This window comes from Carcharodon carcharias, chromosome 9, assembly GCF_017639515.1.
Source record: "Carcharodon carcharias isolate sCarCar2 chromosome 9, sCarCar2.pri, whole genome shotgun sequence".
In the NCBI taxonomy this organism is placed as follows: Eukaryota; Metazoa; Chordata; class Chondrichthyes; order Lamniformes; family Lamnidae; genus Carcharodon; species Carcharodon carcharias.
In genome coordinates, this window is record NC_054475.1 from 51,709,172 (window position 1) to 51,728,644 (window position 19,473).

General features: G+C 40.8%; 1 protein-coding gene across 5 annotated transcripts in view; it reads right to left on the bottom strand.

The window, feature by feature from the left end:
* The window catches only part of trim33 (tripartite motif containing 33), a 188,618-nt gene extending 173,191 nt beyond the window's left edge, over positions 1-15,427 (bottom strand). For 2 of the 5 annotated variants that reach the window (XM_041195413.1, XM_041195411.1), the window contains exon 1: positions 14,778-15,423. In XM_041195413.1, coding sequence (XP_041051347.1) covers positions 14,778-15,375 — 598 coding nt within the window. In that variant the 5' untranslated portion in view covers positions 15,376-15,423. Of the gene's footprint in view, positions 1-14,777 lie in introns of all 5 variants that reach the window. The other 3 variants (XM_041195414.1, XM_041195410.1, XM_041195412.1) reach the window with 3 other exon arrangements.
* Positions 15,428-19,473: the final 4,046 nt, after the last annotated feature.

Genomic DNA, 19,473 nt, shown 5'->3' on the forward strand with positions numbered 1-19,473 from the left:
GTAAACTGTTGTTTGAAAGGGATGCACAAGCAAGAAGATGGACAGCATATATAAGTGAATTATATGATGATCCATACCAAGGGACTTCTCAAGACATGGAGGGAAATGAAGGACCAAGCATTATATCAAAGGTAAAGGAGGATTTGAAATTGGCGAGTACAAGAAAAGCTCCATGCATAGATGAAGTAACAGAAAATCTAAAAAGCCCTTGGAGAAATAGAATTAGAAGTAATCACAGAAATTTGTGATCAAATATATACTAAAGTGTGCATTCCAAGTGACTTGAAAGATTCATTATTCCTTAAGTTAGCTAAGAAAGCTAAAGAAATGGAGTGCAATCATTTTAGAACTATAAGCTTAATGAATCATCTCATCAAACTGATCTTGCAATAGAAAGGAATAACACATTTGAAACAAATGTGAAATGCAGTCTGGATTTAAATCTGGAGTAGGTACAGGAAAGGGAATATTTAACCTAAGAACAATCTTCGCTAAGTATCTAGAAGTAAACAAGAACATTTACATATGCTTTGTGGACTATGAAAAAGCAATCAATTCTGTTTATCACCTAAAGTTAATAGACGCATTGCTGAAATGTGACATTGACAGTAAAGATGAGATTTATCCAGAGACTATACTAGGACCAAATTGAGAGCATCTGGACAGAAGAGGGACAATCAGGCATGTTTCAAGTGAAGAGAGGAGTACGACAAGGCTGTGTACATACCATCACCAAAATTATTCAATCTGTACACTGAACAAATGTTCACAGTATTAAACTGGAGGCAAGAACATAAATTTGTGGTACACTGATGACATAACAATGCTACTTGCAGAATCATAAAGAGACCCTACCATATACTGTAGATGAAGTAATATATAACAAGTTTATAATATGGATGGAGTATGAACACCAAAAAACAATGGTAGCTATAAAGAATACATTAGAAGAAACTAGCGTGAAATTGAAGTGGATAGTACCACACTGGAACAAGCAGATAATTTTATTTAGGACAAATGATAATAGAAGATGGCAGATGTGATGCAAAAGTCAGAGGAGGAGAAGGAGGAAGAGATAGCTACAGTAATTGTGAAGTTGAGGGATGTGTCAACAAGAAAACTCAAGCTTGTAATAAGGAAAAAACTCATAAGCTACTACATTCTATCCACTTTCCTGTATATCTTAGAAACCTGGACAAAGTGAAAATCTGTGAAAGAAAATAGAGACCTTTGAAATGTGGATGCTAAGATATATGGTCTGTATATGGAATTTTTAGCATAAGACAAATGAAGCGGTACAGTGCTCGAAATAGCAAGAGTGAAATTAACTCTAAAAAGTGACATAGAAAATGTCAGTATTTTGGTTATTTGATCGGAGTTGAAAAGTTAGAGATCTCTACTGGAGGGCAGAAAGAGGGGTCAACCTATGCAAAGTTGGATGACCAACATCATAGAACAGTTGCAGATGAGTGTGGCATACCATGGCAGCAGATCTCCTGGCAGGAGCAGCAGCAAGGAGGAAGTTGAGAAGCAGTTTCGTAATATCCAATATAAATGAAGCAGCCATGAAGGGGTGGGCTGATAGGAAAATGGCATGTGGGAATATGATGATAAAAATAAATGGATGGAGTTACATGGATAAGGAGGCATCTGGGATAGGAACCTACTTTTCCTTAACATATTATGCAGTTCACTCAGAACACAACTTGTCACAATTCACTTGGGATAGCAAGTGAACTTTGTAATATCAAACCCCAATGCTCTCCAAGTCGTGACAAAATGTGAAAAAACTTTGATCAACCCACCTAATTGTTTAATTTAGGTCCACAGAATACAAGCACCAGGTTCGTACACTTAAGTAAATAACTGTTTATTGAACAAATTGTCTTTAACCAATGGCAAAAGAAAGAAATATGAACTGCTAACTTCTAACTCCAAACTCCATAACCTAACCTCGACCCTTCTTAAATCCCTATACACACAAATACAAGACACACAAAACACACAAAAACATGGATTAAGGGTGAGATAATACATTTCAATAGCACCAATTCCGGAGTCCAGGATTCGAAGGGTTGATTTTGATGTCTTCCAAAGTCCTTTCAGTTCTTTGCTGATGACACGAGTGGTCTTCCAGCACTTTCAGTCTTTAGTTCACTGGTTGAGCACTTGCCTTTTAATGTCTCTAAGTGATTTTCCCCTTTACCTCTTGACAGGGGTTTTCAGAGAGAACAGGTTATAAAGATATAAGGAGAAAAAGCCAGCTAGCTATTATTGTAGAAATACTCGAATCTGACAGACACAGGAGCAAGAGATTTTAGGTCTTTTTTTCCAGCTGGGAGCTATTCTGCTGCACTGCTCTCTCTCTCAAACCCTGGTCACCTGGTCAGGAGCCAATTAAAATGTTGATGCCAGGCAATTCCTCACTAGACCAGACTCCTCCTCAGCATCATCCTGTCTTTCATGGCACACACTGTTCCAGGACAGTAACATTGTATAGACCCCTCACACTGTTCCAGTAGACATGCCCTTCAAACTGCTGCCATTGTAATTTTAATCTACAATCCAACAAAAATAAAAAGATATGTTCTTTACAAACTACAGATTTGCAAACCTGAAATCCAAAGCAGTATTGTATGCAAATAGTAAATGATCTAGAAAAAATAACTTGCCAGTTTCATTTATGGATATAACAGGATGCTTAAAATAAACTTTTGGCAATAGTTTATACACCTAATTAAATCTTTCTCCTTCCCTCTCTTGTTCTCCAACATGCTATTCAGCAGCCTGCTCACACTCTCTAAGCTACCCATTGAGAAGCTTGCAAATTTTGTCTCCATTTTGCAAGCATCTTACCCTCAAAGAAAAATCAATGCCTTGATCTGGGGCTCAGTGAAGGGCATTTGACTCCCCAACTGTGACAAGTAACTTCCATCATAAAATGACACAGTACTGCCTGTAAAGATGCAAAACAAATTCCAGAGTATCTATTGATACTACTATGCCAATGAGTTGGAGGTGGGGTGGGATTTATGCAAGAACTTGCGATATCTATTTTACAGCAAGCCAGGTCCATTTAACCAGCAAACAGTGTCATTTAAAAAAGGGGTCTCTACCAAGTACAATAAACAGAACTCAATCTAAAACTGCAGTAACATCCCCAATTAAAGCAAGGTGATTTCTCTAGCAAAATGCAGAGTGGAAGTGTGTAATGCAAATTACTTGAGTAAAATCAATCCCAGAAGTGATCTCTCCATTCTCGCCAGTAATAGCGGTGCCATCATATGCAGCCAATAAATTGCTGATTGATAAAAGGCTGCTTTGCTGGTTACTCAAACAAGGTCCCTCTATTCTTATCTCTACATTGGCAATGGTGATGACTGATCCTTGGGTAGAGATCAATGGCACATCAGTTCCTGGATAGCTTGCAATCAACTATGTTGCATGGCTGTTTGGGCAAGTACTATCTTTCAACCATGCTGGCAATACTCTTCTTTGCATACTATAATTGTTGCTGTTATTTAGTAGTAACAGGTTAAAATCCAGCCCCAGACCAAGTCAATGCAGGACTTAAAATACCATTAGTAGAAAGTTGGAAATGGAAAATTCCAAGAGGGAAAAACCCAACATGTCTGCAAAAGGTGATTAATATTTCAAGACTAAGCAAATGAGAGAAATGTCTCAAGAAATATTTTAAGTGCTGATCCTAAGGCCAGCCTCACCACTCAACCATGTAAAGTGCCTAGAGAAAGATAAATGAAAGGAACCACAAAGCACATGTGCAAAAGAAGTGCCTACATGACAGCACTTGCATGCTAACCATACTGAGCTGTATAAAAGAAAGGGCACACCAGGAAACTAAGAAATCTAAATACTGTTGCTGAGATCACGATGAGCAGTCACAAACCCCAATGAGTTTGTTACTTGGAAATAGGTTGGGTTTATATTGATTTGATACATAATTATTGATTAGACAAGAGTCTCAAGTCCATCACTTGCCCTGAATTAAGAGGACAAGGATTATCCTAAAAATTAGTACTTTCAACTCAGGTCAGTGAATGGGCAGAAGTTAAGAGCAGGAATTTCGGATGATTTTTGCATCAGTCATTATCGCTTGCCTCCCTTCCCAGTCTGAGGCTGTGTAATTCTATGAATCAAGGAGAAAATATTGCACGAGCAAACTGAACGATGAAATAAGATTGGCATGTGTTGCATGATTACTGTGAATCAGCCAACTGATAATGGAAGGAGCTTACAATGGGGAAATTTCGAACATTCAAGACACAATCAGAACAAGTTGCAAACCAGAAGCAGCAAGAAACTTAGAAAGTCTGTTAGAATGTAAAAGCAGCTACTCACCAAAAGCAATAATAAAGCAAGTCTGAATAAAATAGGCAAACACTTGCAACAAGAGCCTGAACAACGACTGAATCCCAACATTTCCAGTCTTTGCTCTGCATCAAGCAAACCCCGAATATTCTGAAATAAAACTATGCTCGTCTATTAATGGAATATTAATGCAGAACTTCAAAATAATTATGGCTAATGGAGTTATTTAATTAATTCCAGGACAATGATACTCAACCAAAATCCTCCACTTAAAACACAATGGCCCAGATCCTCTGGTCAGCGGTGAGGCCAAACTTCCCGACACTGAACACGATTAAAACTGCTGCCATACCTTTTTGCACTGGAGTTTTATGGACTTCCTGTCCCTGATGCAGGCCCAGCCATCAGCAGAAGGGAACAAGGGGTAGTGGAAAGCTATAGGAGCACCAAGGCATTTCCCATTTGATGTCAGCAGTGGAAGAAATGCCTCATAAAACATAGCCGGTTGGCAGTGTTTTGGTGAGCATTTAAAGTTCTTCAGTGTTTTTTTCAAAAACTTAAAATCTTTCAAAGCCTTTTTAATTGTTGGATTTTGAATAACCTTTAAATTAATGTAAGAACATGTATAAAAGTCTCTGAACTGAAAAAGTACTTTTAACAAAATAAATGGTAAATGCATTAGGTCTCCGACTGCACTGATTTTTTTAATATTTGTTTACCCAATGGATTAGAAGTGGACAACTGTTCCCAAATGCATTCAGGCTTTGAGATCATTGATGTATTTAATGTTACAGAAGGGATGAGCAGTGGACAAGATTGTTTACAAGTGGAGTTGGGTGTAGGTGGGGGGGCTGTTTGGGGTAGGTGCGCAGGGTGCTAATTGTTCTGCAACTTGACCTTCAAATACACTTAAAGGCATTCACAAACAGCTTCTGCTGTTCATCACTTCCAACCCAGGTCCTACACCTATGATTAACAGGTGAGACTATCCCGGAGTAAGTTTCCAGGCAAGTTCAGCATCCATGCAGGATTCTGGGTAGTATTTCTCTGCCCATAAGAAGTTTGAAATTTATAGGTGAGTACCACATACAAACACAGGTCGGACTTCCTCTGGGTTTGACACAACAGCAAACATCAGAACGTTCGTCACTAATTCCATCACAGCACTTGGGTCGCTAGTGTGAAGCGTTAAGCATGTGTTTTAAACATGAAGGAATTATATAGATGCACAAAAATTCTTTTACTATTTTATCAGTGTTAACATAATCCTCATGTGCAGTCAGCTATTGATCACTTCTCCAAATGCATTCTGCACCAACTATGGATCTAGTCTCAGGACAACACTGATTCACCACAGAGAGAGAAAAAAATTTATATCCATTTACCGAGACAAATGAACTTATATTTAAATAGCACCCTTAACGTACTCCAGATGTGGTCTCAGTAATGCCCTGTATGACTGAAGCATAACCTCCCTGCTCTTGCATTCAATTCCCCTGGAAATAAATGATAACATTCTAATAGCTTTGCTAACTACTTGTTGCACCTGCATACTAGCCTTTTGCGATTCATGCACTAGGGCACCCAGATCCCTCTGCATCTCACAGCTCTGCAATCTCTCACCATTCAGATAATATGCTTTTTTTATTCACCCTGCCAAAATAGACAACCTCACATCTTCCCACATTATACTCCATTTGCCAGGTCTTTGCCCACTCACCTCACCTATGCCCCCTTGTAACCTCCTTATGTCCTCTTCACAACTTACTTTCCTTCCTATCTTTGTGTCATTAAATGTAGGGAGCATGATCAAGAAGTTCACGGAAGACAAGAAAATTGGTCGGGTGGTAAATAGTGAGGAGGATAGCCATAAACTGGACTGGTCATGTGGGCAAAGCGGTGGCAAATGGAATTCAACCCAGAAAAGCATAAGGTAATACACTTTTGGGGGTGTGGGGGGGGGGGGGGGGGGTCGCTAACAAGGAAAGGGATTACATTATGAATGGTAGGACCCAGGTAGTACTGAAGGTCAGAAGGACCTTGGTGTGCATATTCACAGATCCCTGAAGGTAGCAAGGCAGGTAGATAAGGTGGTTAAGAAGACATATGGGATTTTTGCCTTTATTAGCCGAGGCATAGAATACAAGGGCAGTGAGGTTATGCTCGAACTGTATAAAACGCTAGTTAGGCCACAACAGGAGCACTTTATGCAGTTCTGGTCCTCACATTATAGGAAAGGTGTGATTGCACTGGAGAAGGTGCAGAGGAAATTTACCAGGATACTCCCTGGGCTGGAGGGTCTGAGCTATGAGGAAAGACTGCATAGGCTGGGGTTGCTTTCCTTGGAGCAACGAAGGTTAAGAGGGGGCCTGATAGAGGTGTATAAGATTATGAGGGACATAGATAGGAAGGCACTTTTTCCATTAGTAGTGGAGTCAATAACCAGTGGACATAGATTTAAGGTAAGAGGTAGAAGGCTAAGAGGGGAGTTGAGGAGAAATTTTTTTCATCCAGAGGGTAGTGGGAGTCTGGGACACTGCCTAAAAGGTTGATTGAATCAGAAACTCTCATAATATTTAAGTATTATTTAGATCTTCACTTGTGTTGCCATAGCCTCCAGGGCTATGTGTCAAGCGCTGGAAAATGGGACTAGTATAGTCAGATCTTTGTTGACCGGCACAGACACGATGGGCCGAATTGCCTCCTGTGCTTTAAACGTCTATGAGTCTATATCCACCGGATCCCCTTTATCCACAGCACATATTGCTCCTTCAATGAACTCCAATAAATGGGTTAAACATGGTTTCGCTTACACAAAACCATGTTGACTGTGCATGATTACCTTGAATTTATAGAAGTGTCCTGTTATAACATCTTTAATAATAGCTTCTAACATCTGTCATAGGGAAAATGTTAAGTGAACAGGCCTGCAGTTTCCTGCTTTGTCTCCTTCCCTTTTTGAAGGGAGTTACATTAGCTATTTTCCAATCTAATGGAGCCTTCCCTAAATCTAGTGAATTTTGGAAAATTACATTTTACCCTGTTCTTAAAACACGAAATCTTGCTGTCATCCTTTCAGCTGTTAACTTCAAGTCTGAATTTGTTTTTCAAAGTTACTGATCTCCACGGGGATGATAATGAATTTAACGGGGAGGAGGGCATGATCGGAATAGGAAAGCCACATAAGATGGCACAATCAATGGGTGCCCAATGAATATAGGTTGGAAGTTTATAAGGAGGAAAAGTTTAAGGAAGGCCAGGAAGAGAGTCAACTCAAGTGAGAAAACATGATGAATTGAGATTGACATCACTGAGCATAAGTAGCAGCTCAGTGCTGAGGCTGAGGGAAGAAAGTGAAGCTATCACAATGAGAAAATTTCTCTGGCATTTGAGGGTTGTAGAGAAAAAAAGATGTTAAATCAAGAAGGAAAGCAGTGAAACAAGGTGAAATGTTCAAAGGGAGAAGAATGTGCCAGAGGAGTAAGGGAACAGACCAAGGTGATAAGAGCCCCACACAGTCACCACGAGGCTCTGTGTAAGCCAAGTGGTGGAAGGTATAACTAGGCAAGGAGGCATCATTTAAAAGAATGGCATTTTTACCAATCAGGCTTCCATTAAGGTCATGAGTTTGTGAATCAATGCATCAACATCACAGTTGGCACAGGCCATGTTCATAAGTGGAATGTTGGGGGAATATGCAAAGTGGGTGTGATAGCTGATCTGATGAGCCCACAGGGTCAAGACTGGTCAGGGAGTAGATTGGCAAGACTAGTCCCATTCAATCAGGCTGAACAGAAAAGTCAGCAAGTATTGGGTGGAGGGGAAGAGACTGCTGGGTTTGCAACTTGTAAGGAAGCAGCAGCCAGTGCCTCAAAAGGGCCCTTCGGAGGATGTGAAATACGGAGGGAAGCTATATGATAATGCAAGGAAGAATCAAGTTTGGGGGGCGGTGGGGGAGGAAGGCAGCAGGCGAGTAGCAATACTGATGGACTGAGATAGAGATTTGATAAAGCAGAGTATCTGGAAGGGGGGGGGGGGAAGAAGAAGAAGAGGCATGAGCAGAGAATGCAGTAAAAAATGTAGCCATTCCCCTAGCACACAAAGTACTCATTGCAATAACATTTTAAAATACATTTTATAGAATTTGATTATCCACAAAGCTTTGCCTTCCAAGATATCATTATGGTGCAAGACTAAAGGGAGCTTTGGTGTGAAATAGTCAAAATTAATCAAAACAGAAGGAGGCCATCCATGCAAGTGCTGGATGGGAAAACACTTCAACGATCTGATAAACAATGTACAGATACCTGACGTTATGCCCAGTCATATTTTCTGTTTGTTCTACAAGCTTCACCATTTTACAAAACATTGAAAGCTGAAGGTCATTCTATATTTTAAGCATTACGTACAGGAGGATTTTCTTTGACAAGGTTAAACATTGCTTGCTCAGTGCACAAGGGAATTCCATCTTCAGAGTGACACTGCAAGAAAGTGCAACACCCTGCTTGAATGACTCATAGGTGCCATTAGAGCCTCTGTCAGGCCATTGAGAGCTCCATGGCCATACAAGTTTAATATTACGATAAAAACAAAAAAACTGCGATGCTGGAAATCCAAAACAAAAACAAAAACAGAATTACCTGGAAAAACTCTGCAGGTCCGGCAGCATCGGCGGAGAAGAAAAGAGTTGACGTTTCGAGTCCTCATGACCCTTCGACAGAACTAGTTCTGTCGAAGGGTCATGAGGACTCGAAACGTCAACTCTTTTCTTCTCCGCCGATGCTGCCGGACCTGCAGAGTTTTTCCAAGTTTAATATTACTGCTGGCAAAAATTACATCCAATTATTTACAGAACTAGAGTACAAGTAATGTGTCTCTTATAAAAAGACATTTACTGGCTATAAAATAGTTTATTAGGCTTATTTTGAAACTTATGCTACACAGCTCCCTGAGCATTTTCAAAAGAAATCTTGTAATCATAGCAAAAATTTCAATTCAAAATAGCCCAGCGAGCTACAGTTTTAATTATTTTTGCCTCACAAAATGTCTTATGGAACAGCACTCTGCTCTGCTCATGCACTATATATTTCGTGCCCTGTGAAGTGCATTCAGCACCACCCTCACTTGCTGTATCCTCATTACATTCTGATGAATTATTTACAGCCTTTGAACTGCATTGCCTCAATAGACTGTAGATGATACTGATCTCTACCACTCTTGGTACAGTAAACTGTAAACTCATCTCAACAATACAAACTATTTTACCAATTTAGAGATTAGGAGCATTATTGTTACAAAAGGTGTTGGAATTCAGAACCAAAACAGGATACACATTTAAATGGAACTTAAAAGGCTTACAGCACTTCTGTTAAGCCACAGTCAAAACCACTGCCTTTTTCATAAGTACCACCAAAACACTCCACTGAAAACACGACTGGTATTAGCATCTCTTACATTTTCAAGCCAACGGCAACCTTTCAGTAAATCCTATCAGTGCAGCTCAAAGCATGATCATATTTTTCTAAATAAGGTGGCCACTACAAATGGAACTGAAAGATCCATACTTAGAAAACAAACTTGTCAGTATATAAACATACACAGCATTGTTTATTTACATAAACCCTTGTTTAGTTAACAGGTACTTAGGGAATACTTTCACAGGCATTCTAACATGAGATTTGTTCAAAGAATAACATCCTTTCCAACGTTACCACTGTGATCAATGGGCTAATAAATAGCCACCAGAGCTAAACAGCACAATGAAATCCAATAAATCTATGCCAGTTAGTTGTCCATGAACATTGCCCAGCCAAATCATTATTCTAGATGGTTACAGCAACTGCTTCCCTTACAGACTCATTCGATCATTCACTGTGGCAGTGCAGTCACAGGTTTATACTCCAGTTACACATTGCAAGATTAAATGATTCTTTTCCACACTTGTCTCCTACAAAAATAAATTCACTCACACTTGGGAAAACATCAGCACGAACCCTCTCTTATTAAAGCAAGGGTACCTATACGTGTATTGGGAAATATGAGTATGGTTCAAGTTTTCTTCTCCACTTCCACATCAAGAATTCCAAAGTTTAAAGATAAACCATGACTACACCCTGCATTCATTTGCCATTTTCGAGTTAACAACAAAAATATTTCAAGCAATCTTCTCCCAATTTTTTGGAAAAGTAGGAGCTATCATGACAAAGCTGTAATTCACCACTACTTCTCTCTCCACCCCTCCGTCACCACCTTGACATGGTTGCCCTGGCAACCTCTACTCATACGTCAATTGCTATTTTAAACATACAGATACTCTGCAATACGTGGACTGTGGTGGTTCATCAACACCTCAAGTGCAATTAAGGATGGGGAATAAATGCTGACCTAGCCAGCTTCACCCATATCCTGTGAAAGGATAAAAAAGGTTACATTACCTTTAAAGTAAGTTAATTGACAGTGGTATAAACCACAGAAAGCAATTACTTGCTGAAATATTGAAGTCATATCAATAAAATTGCCATGCTAGAGGACCATGATGGGATTGGAATTTGAGCCTCCATTTTCCCTTCCATCCTGGAGAAAAACAGACACAGCCCAAAGCTCAAAGATAGTTAGTGAGAAAAGCATTGCTTCATACTGGTGACATACAATCTCATCACAAACCTGACCTCAGGTACATCTTTCTTCTTTAATCTTAGCTGTGGGGTTTTGGGACAGCACAATTGGCCTTAGTGCCTCAAGTTTAAGGGGCAATGACCAAACGTATGCCATACCCTCTTGGGAAGCGCACATATAAAGAAGTGCAGTGAATGGAGTTACATAAACAAACTCAGCTGGCATTCTGCACACAGCAAAAATCCACAATAAGACGATCAGTTACTCAGATTAAATTTGGCAGTATTGGTTGATGAAGTGTTAACCTGGATACTGGAAGAACTCCCTGTTCCTTTTTGAATCGTAGCACTGGACCCTACTCACCTGCCAGAGGTTTGGTTTAATATCTGATGTGAAAAACAATCAACAATAATCACACCCCATCAATCCTACAAAGTGTCAGAGTGGGCAAAGTGTTCAAGTTCAGGATTAAGAGTCGTACCTACAACTTTCTAACTCAGTGGCAAGGGCACTAGGAACTGAACGAAAAGACATCCAATGAGGCAAAGTACAAAACGGTGACTTCCCCATCCCCCAGTGAGGGAAGCAATAGGTGCAGAGAAACCCGCTCAGGCAAGAGGGAAAACAGAAAACAAAACATATAAATGGAGGCACATATGCTGACAGAACTTGAAATAACTATGCATGAATTTTGATACAGGACGTTGTCAGTTTAAACACAGTTAAGCATTGCATGCCTGGATATGGTCCCTTCTGGTTTTGTTTGATCAACCAACTGCAACCTTAAGTTATAAAAAGTCTGACCATGCCTGTCAAATTCAATAGGTCCAGGCTTACCATATGACTTAAATCTCCTGTCCAACTGATCCCTAACCATGTGACCATTTCTGTGGTATCCAAGGTCAGAAGTGAATTATTAATGACTATTTCCACAGTCAGTAATGGACTTTTTCACAACCACAAAACTTGATAGCAATCAATATTGTGCTTTTCTAAATTAAAACATTACATTTGCCATTTCTTACTTTTAAATCAATTATGTTCATAAAGATTGCTTTGTAGCAGTTATCAAACTCAGCTGTTGTAGCAAGCAGGGGCTACAGCATTCCTGAGTTTTTGCCACCAAAAATTTACTACCAATTCAGCACACTTCATTACTTCAAATACCCAACATCTGTTGAACAGAGCAGTTGCTGAAAAAATATTGGCCCAGATCTTCTGGTCAGCAGTGAGGCTTTGGCATTTACTATTTTGCGTGGAAGCTTTAGGGATTTCCCCTACCAGCTGAGGGACACAACCAAAGGGAACTATGAGGTGTCAAGGTAAAGCACAGAAACAATAAAGCCACGCTCCCTCTGATGTCAGCAGTCGAAGGAATGCCCTAGATGGCTCAGCAGACTTGCAGTGTTATGGTGAATTTTTTTGTAAAGTTAAGCATTTAACCATTTTTAATCTTTCAAATTTTAATTGCTTGATGAGGTTGTATAAGCTTTACTTTTACATAAGTAAATGTGGAGAATTCTTGACATGACTTGAAGTACTTCAAATGAAATAAATGGTAAAATGCATTAGATCTGAGTGCATTGATTTTTTAAAAATGTGTTTACCCAATGGATTACAAGTGTCCCCAAAGGAATTACAGGTCTGAAAGCATTGATTTTTATTACAGGATGGATTAACAGTGGACAAGGGCAGTTTACAAGTGAGGTGCTAAGGATAGGGTGGAATGTGAAGGAGCAGGGTGTTAATTGTTCAGCAAGTTTACTGTTAAACACATTGAGTAGCCTTCCCAATACAGCTTTTGCTTTTGATCACTGGCACCTGTGACTAACAATGTGATTGTTCTGGAGTAGAATTCTTGGCAGGTCCAGGGCATCTAGTCCAAGTCTATAGTGGGGCAGGGCAGGGGAGGTGGTTGGGTCAATGTTGGAGGCATCCACAGAAGATTATGGGCAGCTTGCCTCAGCCCATTGGAAGTTTATTTTCGCACCCAAGTACCATGCGTGTGTGCACATTAGGACTTCCTCTGGGTCCCAAAGCTCAACAGCAGGGAATGTCTCAAAGTTCATCACTAATTTATTGGAAGGTCTGGGCCATTAATTCAAGTTAATGTACTTGAGCGATTCTTTCCTTGGGGGGGGGGGGGGGGGGGGGGGGGGAGAGAATGAGAGAAAGAGGGCTTTCAGTACCAAAGATAAAGCTAAACTGAGCAATTATTAGATAACTTCACCCAACTCCACCACCATAATTGGAATGGAGTTCATAGTCATAAAATGAACTAATTAATTTGTTTGTCTTTTCAATCAGCAAAACCACAGGGATTTAATCAGCATTAAAAAAATGTATTCTGTCATGCAAAGCTTACAGCTGCGCCCTATCTTCCATTACTCAATTACCTAATTGAGATTGTCAAAGGTTTCCAAACCTGCTTCTGCCATGAGGACTGATGTGGTAACTCAACTACTGGCATATTTGTAATAACTTATTTATATAGTACTTTAAATGCAACAAAATGCCCCAAGCAGCTGCATAGAGGCATCATAAAACAAAACAGGAGACTGAGCCACAGAAGGAGCCAGATTTGAGCAGATGACCAAAAACTTGGTCAGAGATAGTTTTTATGGAGTGCGTTATAAGAGGAGTAGAGAGGCCAAGGGACTTGGGATGGGGGATTAACATAAGAGATGCTCAAAAAGTAAATATTAATAACTTTGAAAAATCCTGAACAGGATCTTTCAAAGTTTTCTGTTGGATCATGGGAGATGCTACAGAGGCCACAGATTTGGCCCATCCCTCGCTACTCTAAGGTGGTGGTGGGTATTCTTCTGGAATTACATGGATCAGGACCAAACCTTGCAATGGAGTTCATTTTAAATTGAAAGATCGAGTTAGGATAGACCTAAGATCAGGCTTGCTGATACATACTATGATTCAAGTTACAAAGAAAGAATACCTCAAGACTTACTTTCAAAAGATATCCTCAATACCTCCAGTGAACTTCCTAAATAGGTTGGTGATCAGTCACCTTATAAGGCTTGGCTCAACTACATTGAAAAGGTGTGTTCATTGGGGGAAAATCAAGCATATGGAAACTGATTTGGTCATAAATATTATTTTGGCCTATTTGATATTCTACCACTTCAAAAACATTGATTGTGTGGCATAAATTCAAGTATAATCAAGTGTAACAATCGTTCGCTGTTCTGTTCAACAAAATTAAAAAATACAGCTCGAATTATAAGGGACAAGGTCTACTTTTTGGGTATTAGTACGAAACGACCAAGAAAAATACCCTAAATTACGAATGCTGCACAAACGCATATCAAGCTTAGGAAAAATCTGCCCTGACACCTGCAATGCTTTAGAATTTTGAGTCTTGATCCTTTCCCACATAAAACGGGTCTATAGTATTTACAAGGTGAACTCCTGACCATTGCAAAATGCAGACAAATAATCTATAAAGAGTCGCCATCATCGCTTTAAAGAAAAGCGAAAGCTTCAGATGTAAGACAGATTTGAACTGTTAAGGCCTTATTTTTGGAATTTACCTGAAACCCTTTCAACCTAAGAGACACCGCTCAGCACAACATGAGAAAAACTAAGGTTCCGTTACAGCCCTTTGTAAGTCTTATATGATTACATTAAGTTGGAGATTGGACAACGTATTTACCACACAATCAGGAGTTTGTTATGTAATAACTTCAAACAATCTGATCATGATGGTCTGATCATGTCGATAAGGGAAGGCATTAAACTGGAGAAGTTGGAAGTAAAGTCCGCAGTGGCCGGGGTGGATCCCCCCACCCACCCCCAGACTGCGAGGCGGTACTTACCCTGCTGGATGGTTGGCGAATCCCCGTTATTTCCTGCGGCGTTGTTGCCCCCGGCGGGTAGGGGGATGCTCAGCTGCCGCTCGGGCTCCGGCAGGCAGCGCTTGCAGAACGAGTGGAGGCAGGGCAGCAACTTGGGCTCCTTCCCTTGCAGCGTATCGCGGCACACGGCGCACTCGTCCAGCAGGTTCAGGTTCACCTCGGCGGGAGCCGCAGCCGGAGCCGCAGCAGGGGCAGCCGCCATCGCCGCCGCTTTGTCCGGGCCCACTCCCGGGCTGGGTCCTGACGCCGGACTCGGGCCTGGGCCCGGACTCGGCCCTGGGCTTGGACCGGGGCCCGCTCCCGGGCTTAGGCCTGGGCTCGGACCCGGTCCCTCGGCCGCCGCCGCCGCCGCCGCGGCCGTTGGTATCGGTGCCGCCGCCGGTGGTGTTGTTGATGATGATGATGAAGATGCTGATGATGATCCTGCCACCGCCGGCGTCGCCGCGTTCAGCTCCGGCTCCAGTTTATCCTGACTCTCTTCATCCTTGTCGGCCAGGCCGCTCTTCTCCTCGCTGACGCCATTCGCCTCGATATTATTTCCACCTTTGTTTTCCGCCATCTTTTCTTTTCTCTCTCGCGCTCGCTCCGCGCACGCTCACGTTCAAAACCCTCTCGAGCTTCGCCGACACCGACCGCCGCGTTAAACAGCGGCGCCTATTGGCCGACCTCGCCCGTCTCCTACCGCCGGATGCAAACCCATTTTCGATTGGCCGCTCAGGTCCTCGCCGCGCGGGTGGAGTCAGGACGTCAGGACGCACGGCACGCCAGTGGTGCGTTCCTATTGGTTGCGTGAGTCGCCGACGTGCGGCTCCCTGCGGCTGCAAATGGCGGGCAGGGGGGTGGTTGGTATAATGTGAATCTATCACTGAGTCTTCAGACTTCCCTCAGGTGGCAAATTAGGCATCTGGGTCCTTAAACTAAAGTGAAAGGTAGTTATTAGGACACTTTATCTCTAGAATACTCCGATAATATACTTAGTTTTATACATTGCAACAAGCAGAAGTTGGAATGGACTGTAATGCAGAAGCAGAAAATGCTATAAAGTTGGGATGAGCTGGCTGGGCTACTAGTTGCTGAGAAGCTGCAGACCATTTGGGGATATTTTTTAACAGGAACCTTTAAATGCTCCTGCAGATGTTTAGATTACAAATAAAATTAATAAACTGACTTCTGTCAGCAATGAATGTTTTCCTCTTGGGTTTAGATTCAATTACATGAACAAAGCCATGTGATTATGTTGAGCAGGAAGTGCTGGAAAAACTCAGCAGGTTTGGCAGCATCTGTGGAGAGAGAAATAGAGTTAATGTTAACTCTCCACAGATGCTGCCAAACCTGCTGAGTTTTTTTTTTCCCAGCACGTTCTGTTCTCATTTCAGATTTCCAGCAACTGCAGTAGTTTGCTTTATTTATGATAATGTTGAAAACCTATTTATTGCATTGGGGGCTCCTGAAATAACTAGATGCAGTGTGGTTCGTTGTGCCTTTGGACAGATTTTATCACTATTCAAATATAATATTTTAATGAGTTTTAAGGAAGATGCTGGATCAGAAAAATGGCCTATTATTTTGTCTTTCAGAGGCTTACGAGCTAATATCTGTTTCTTTGGCACTAATGTTTATGTATTCTCAGAGGTTTAGTGCATTGTTCTTGTTTACACAGATGTAAATAACAGGAAGGTTTTGTTTCTCCATGCTTCACAATGAGAAAACTTGAATTTTGATCATAAAGTGTGTTATATATAACAAGTCATAATATAACAATTATGAGTGTCAAAAACTAAGTTCAAGAATTGCTTTATCACTCTGACTCCTGTAGTTGCAAGAAAAGTCTGCAAACTAACTTGGGACTTGTGATAATTCAGAAATACTATTCAAAGTAACAACAACTTGCATGTATATAACAAATTTAACATTCCAAATGTCCCCGGAGCACTTTACAAAGATGAAACTGGCTATCAAGGGAGGACTTAGAGGAGGGCTTAAGGGAAGATAGGTCACAGAGGATTGAAATTCAGTAGCAAAACTGAGATTTCCTGATTATAATGGTGAAAAGTATCTTCAATTCTCAAGGTAGCTGCATACTACCTAAATCCTTTTCTTTGTACCCAAATGAAGAAAATGACAAAGTTTGAATTGATATTTTGTATCTGTTCCCATACTAAAAGACACAAAAAGTATGCCAATAATAGTAGCAATTCAAGGGCAAAAGGGAGGGAGGAACTTAAAACAATCATTATCAAGGGGAAAAGTACTAGGCAAATTTATGGGACTACAGGCTGCCAAGTCCCCCAGACCTGATGACCTGCATCCTTGGGTCTAAAAAAAAGCAGTTGCAGAGATGCAGAATGCATTCATTGTAATCTTCCAAAATTATCTAGATTCTGCAAAGCTCCCAGCAGATTGGGAAATGGAAAATGTAATTCCCTTTTCAAGAAAGTAGTGAGACATAAGGGGAACTTGTAGGCCAATTAGCCTAACATCAGTCACTGGAATATGATAGAATCCATTATTAAGGAAGTAGTAGCAGGACATTTAGAAAATCATACAATCAAGCTGTGTTAACATGATTTTATTATGAAAGGAAAATTTATTAGCACTACTTGAGGCTGTAACAAGCAGGGTGGTTAAAGGAGAACCAGTAGACACAGTGTATTTGTATTTCTAAAAGGCATTCAATAAGGTGCCAAGTAAAAGTTTACTACACAAGAGCTCGTGGTGTTAATATATTAGCATTGATAGAGGATTGACTTACCGTTGGAAAACAGGAAGTTGGAAAAATGGGTCACTTTCAGGTTGGTAAACTGTAATTAGTGGAATGCCAGAGGGATCGGTGTTGGGGCTTCAACTATTTTAATCTTAATGACTTAGATGAAGGGACCAATTGAGTTGTAGCCAAATTTGCTGGCACTACAAAGGTAAGAAAGCAAGTTGTGAGGAGGATAGTATTTGCAAAGGTATATAGAGATTGCTATGCTCTAAGTCTAAGCTGCAGGTAGATCCAACTCCAGAAGTGAAGTAACTGGAGCAATGTGCTCTTGAGTTGGAGGGTGGGGGATGGTCTGAAGAAATAAAGAACTTGCATTTATGTAGTGCATTTTATTACCTCAGGAAGTTCAGAGGTGCTTTACAACCAATTAAGTACTTTTGAAGGGTTGTCACTGTTGTAATGCGGGACACATCTGTGCGCAGAACAGTCCCACAAACAGTATAAAGGAACCTGCTTTAACGACGTTGGTTTCTTCAGAATAGTGCCATTGATTCTTTCACGTTCACCTGAGAGGGTAGATGAGGCCTAAGTCTCATCCAAAAGATGGCACCTCTGATTAGTGTAATGCTCCCTGACTGCTGCACTGATGTGACATTTTAGATTAGAGTAGCACTCTCACCTCTGAATCAGAAAGTTGTGGGTGCAAATCCCACTCTGGGACTTCAGCACAACAATCTAGGCTGACATTCCAGCGCCATACTGAGAAAGTGCTGCATTGTTAGAGGTGCTGCCTTTCAGATGAGAGTTAAACTGAGGCCCTGACAGCCTTCTCAGATAGATGTGAAATATCCTTAGTGGCGTGGACAATACTTATCCCTCAACCAACATCACAAAACAGTGTATCTACTCATCACCATTTCTGTTTGCAGGAGTTTGCTGTGCTCAAATTGACAGCTATATTTTCTTTTTTGTGACAGTGACTGCACTTCAGAAATAATTAATGGCTGTTAAGTGCTTTGGCATGCCCAGCGGCTGTGAAAGGTGCTATATAAATGCAAGTCTTTTTATTAGTATTATTTACTCAAGTCAGGGGTGTGGGACTCAAACCCACAACCGTCTAAAACAATGCCAAGAGTGCTATCACTGAGGCATTGGTATGGGCAAGATAAAGAGCTTAGGCTCCACATTTGCCCCCCCGTAGTGTGACCCACAGCAATATTTATTACAAACTTTTATTTAATTTTAGGAGGCCTCATAAAGATGACATTTTCCCAAACCATAAATTCAGCAGATTTTCTTCACTAATGTCAGGCTGGATTATCCTTACAGGTGATTCTTGCAAACCTCTATTGAGGTCTGCATTCATGAGCTTTACTTTGGCTTTGATCAAGTCCCTGCTGAGTATTTGTTGTGATGTGAGAATAATCATTCAGAGCTAACGTTAAAGAAGAAAAGATGGGACATGAACACTCAGTGGAAAAAAGACTAACATGAAAATCAATGCAGATTAATGGATAATGGCCTTTGCAAATCCCTTCAACTGATATTTGTCTGCTGCCTTCTCATTAAGAGAAATGTCATTCTGGACCCTACAAGGTGATAATCCACTAAGTATTTCCTTAAATGAAAAAGGAGGATGGTGGCAAATATAATTGAAATTTTTACATCACCATCGTTTGCTCCAGTTTCCTTTTGTGTCTTGGAAACCTGAACTAAATACAAGAGCGGTGCTGAGAACTCTAACTTGTAACAGTGCAGTTACTCACCACCAGGAGTTGCCATTGCTTCGTAAGATCACAAATCATAAGGTAGACACGCATGAGCAAGGACATTCAGCCCACATTGATAACAAAATAAGACAACACACTTCCTCCCCGCATTATATATCCAGCTATACCTTAAATCATTCCATGAATTTTGCCGGTGCCAGTCTAGAAGTCTGTTCTAACG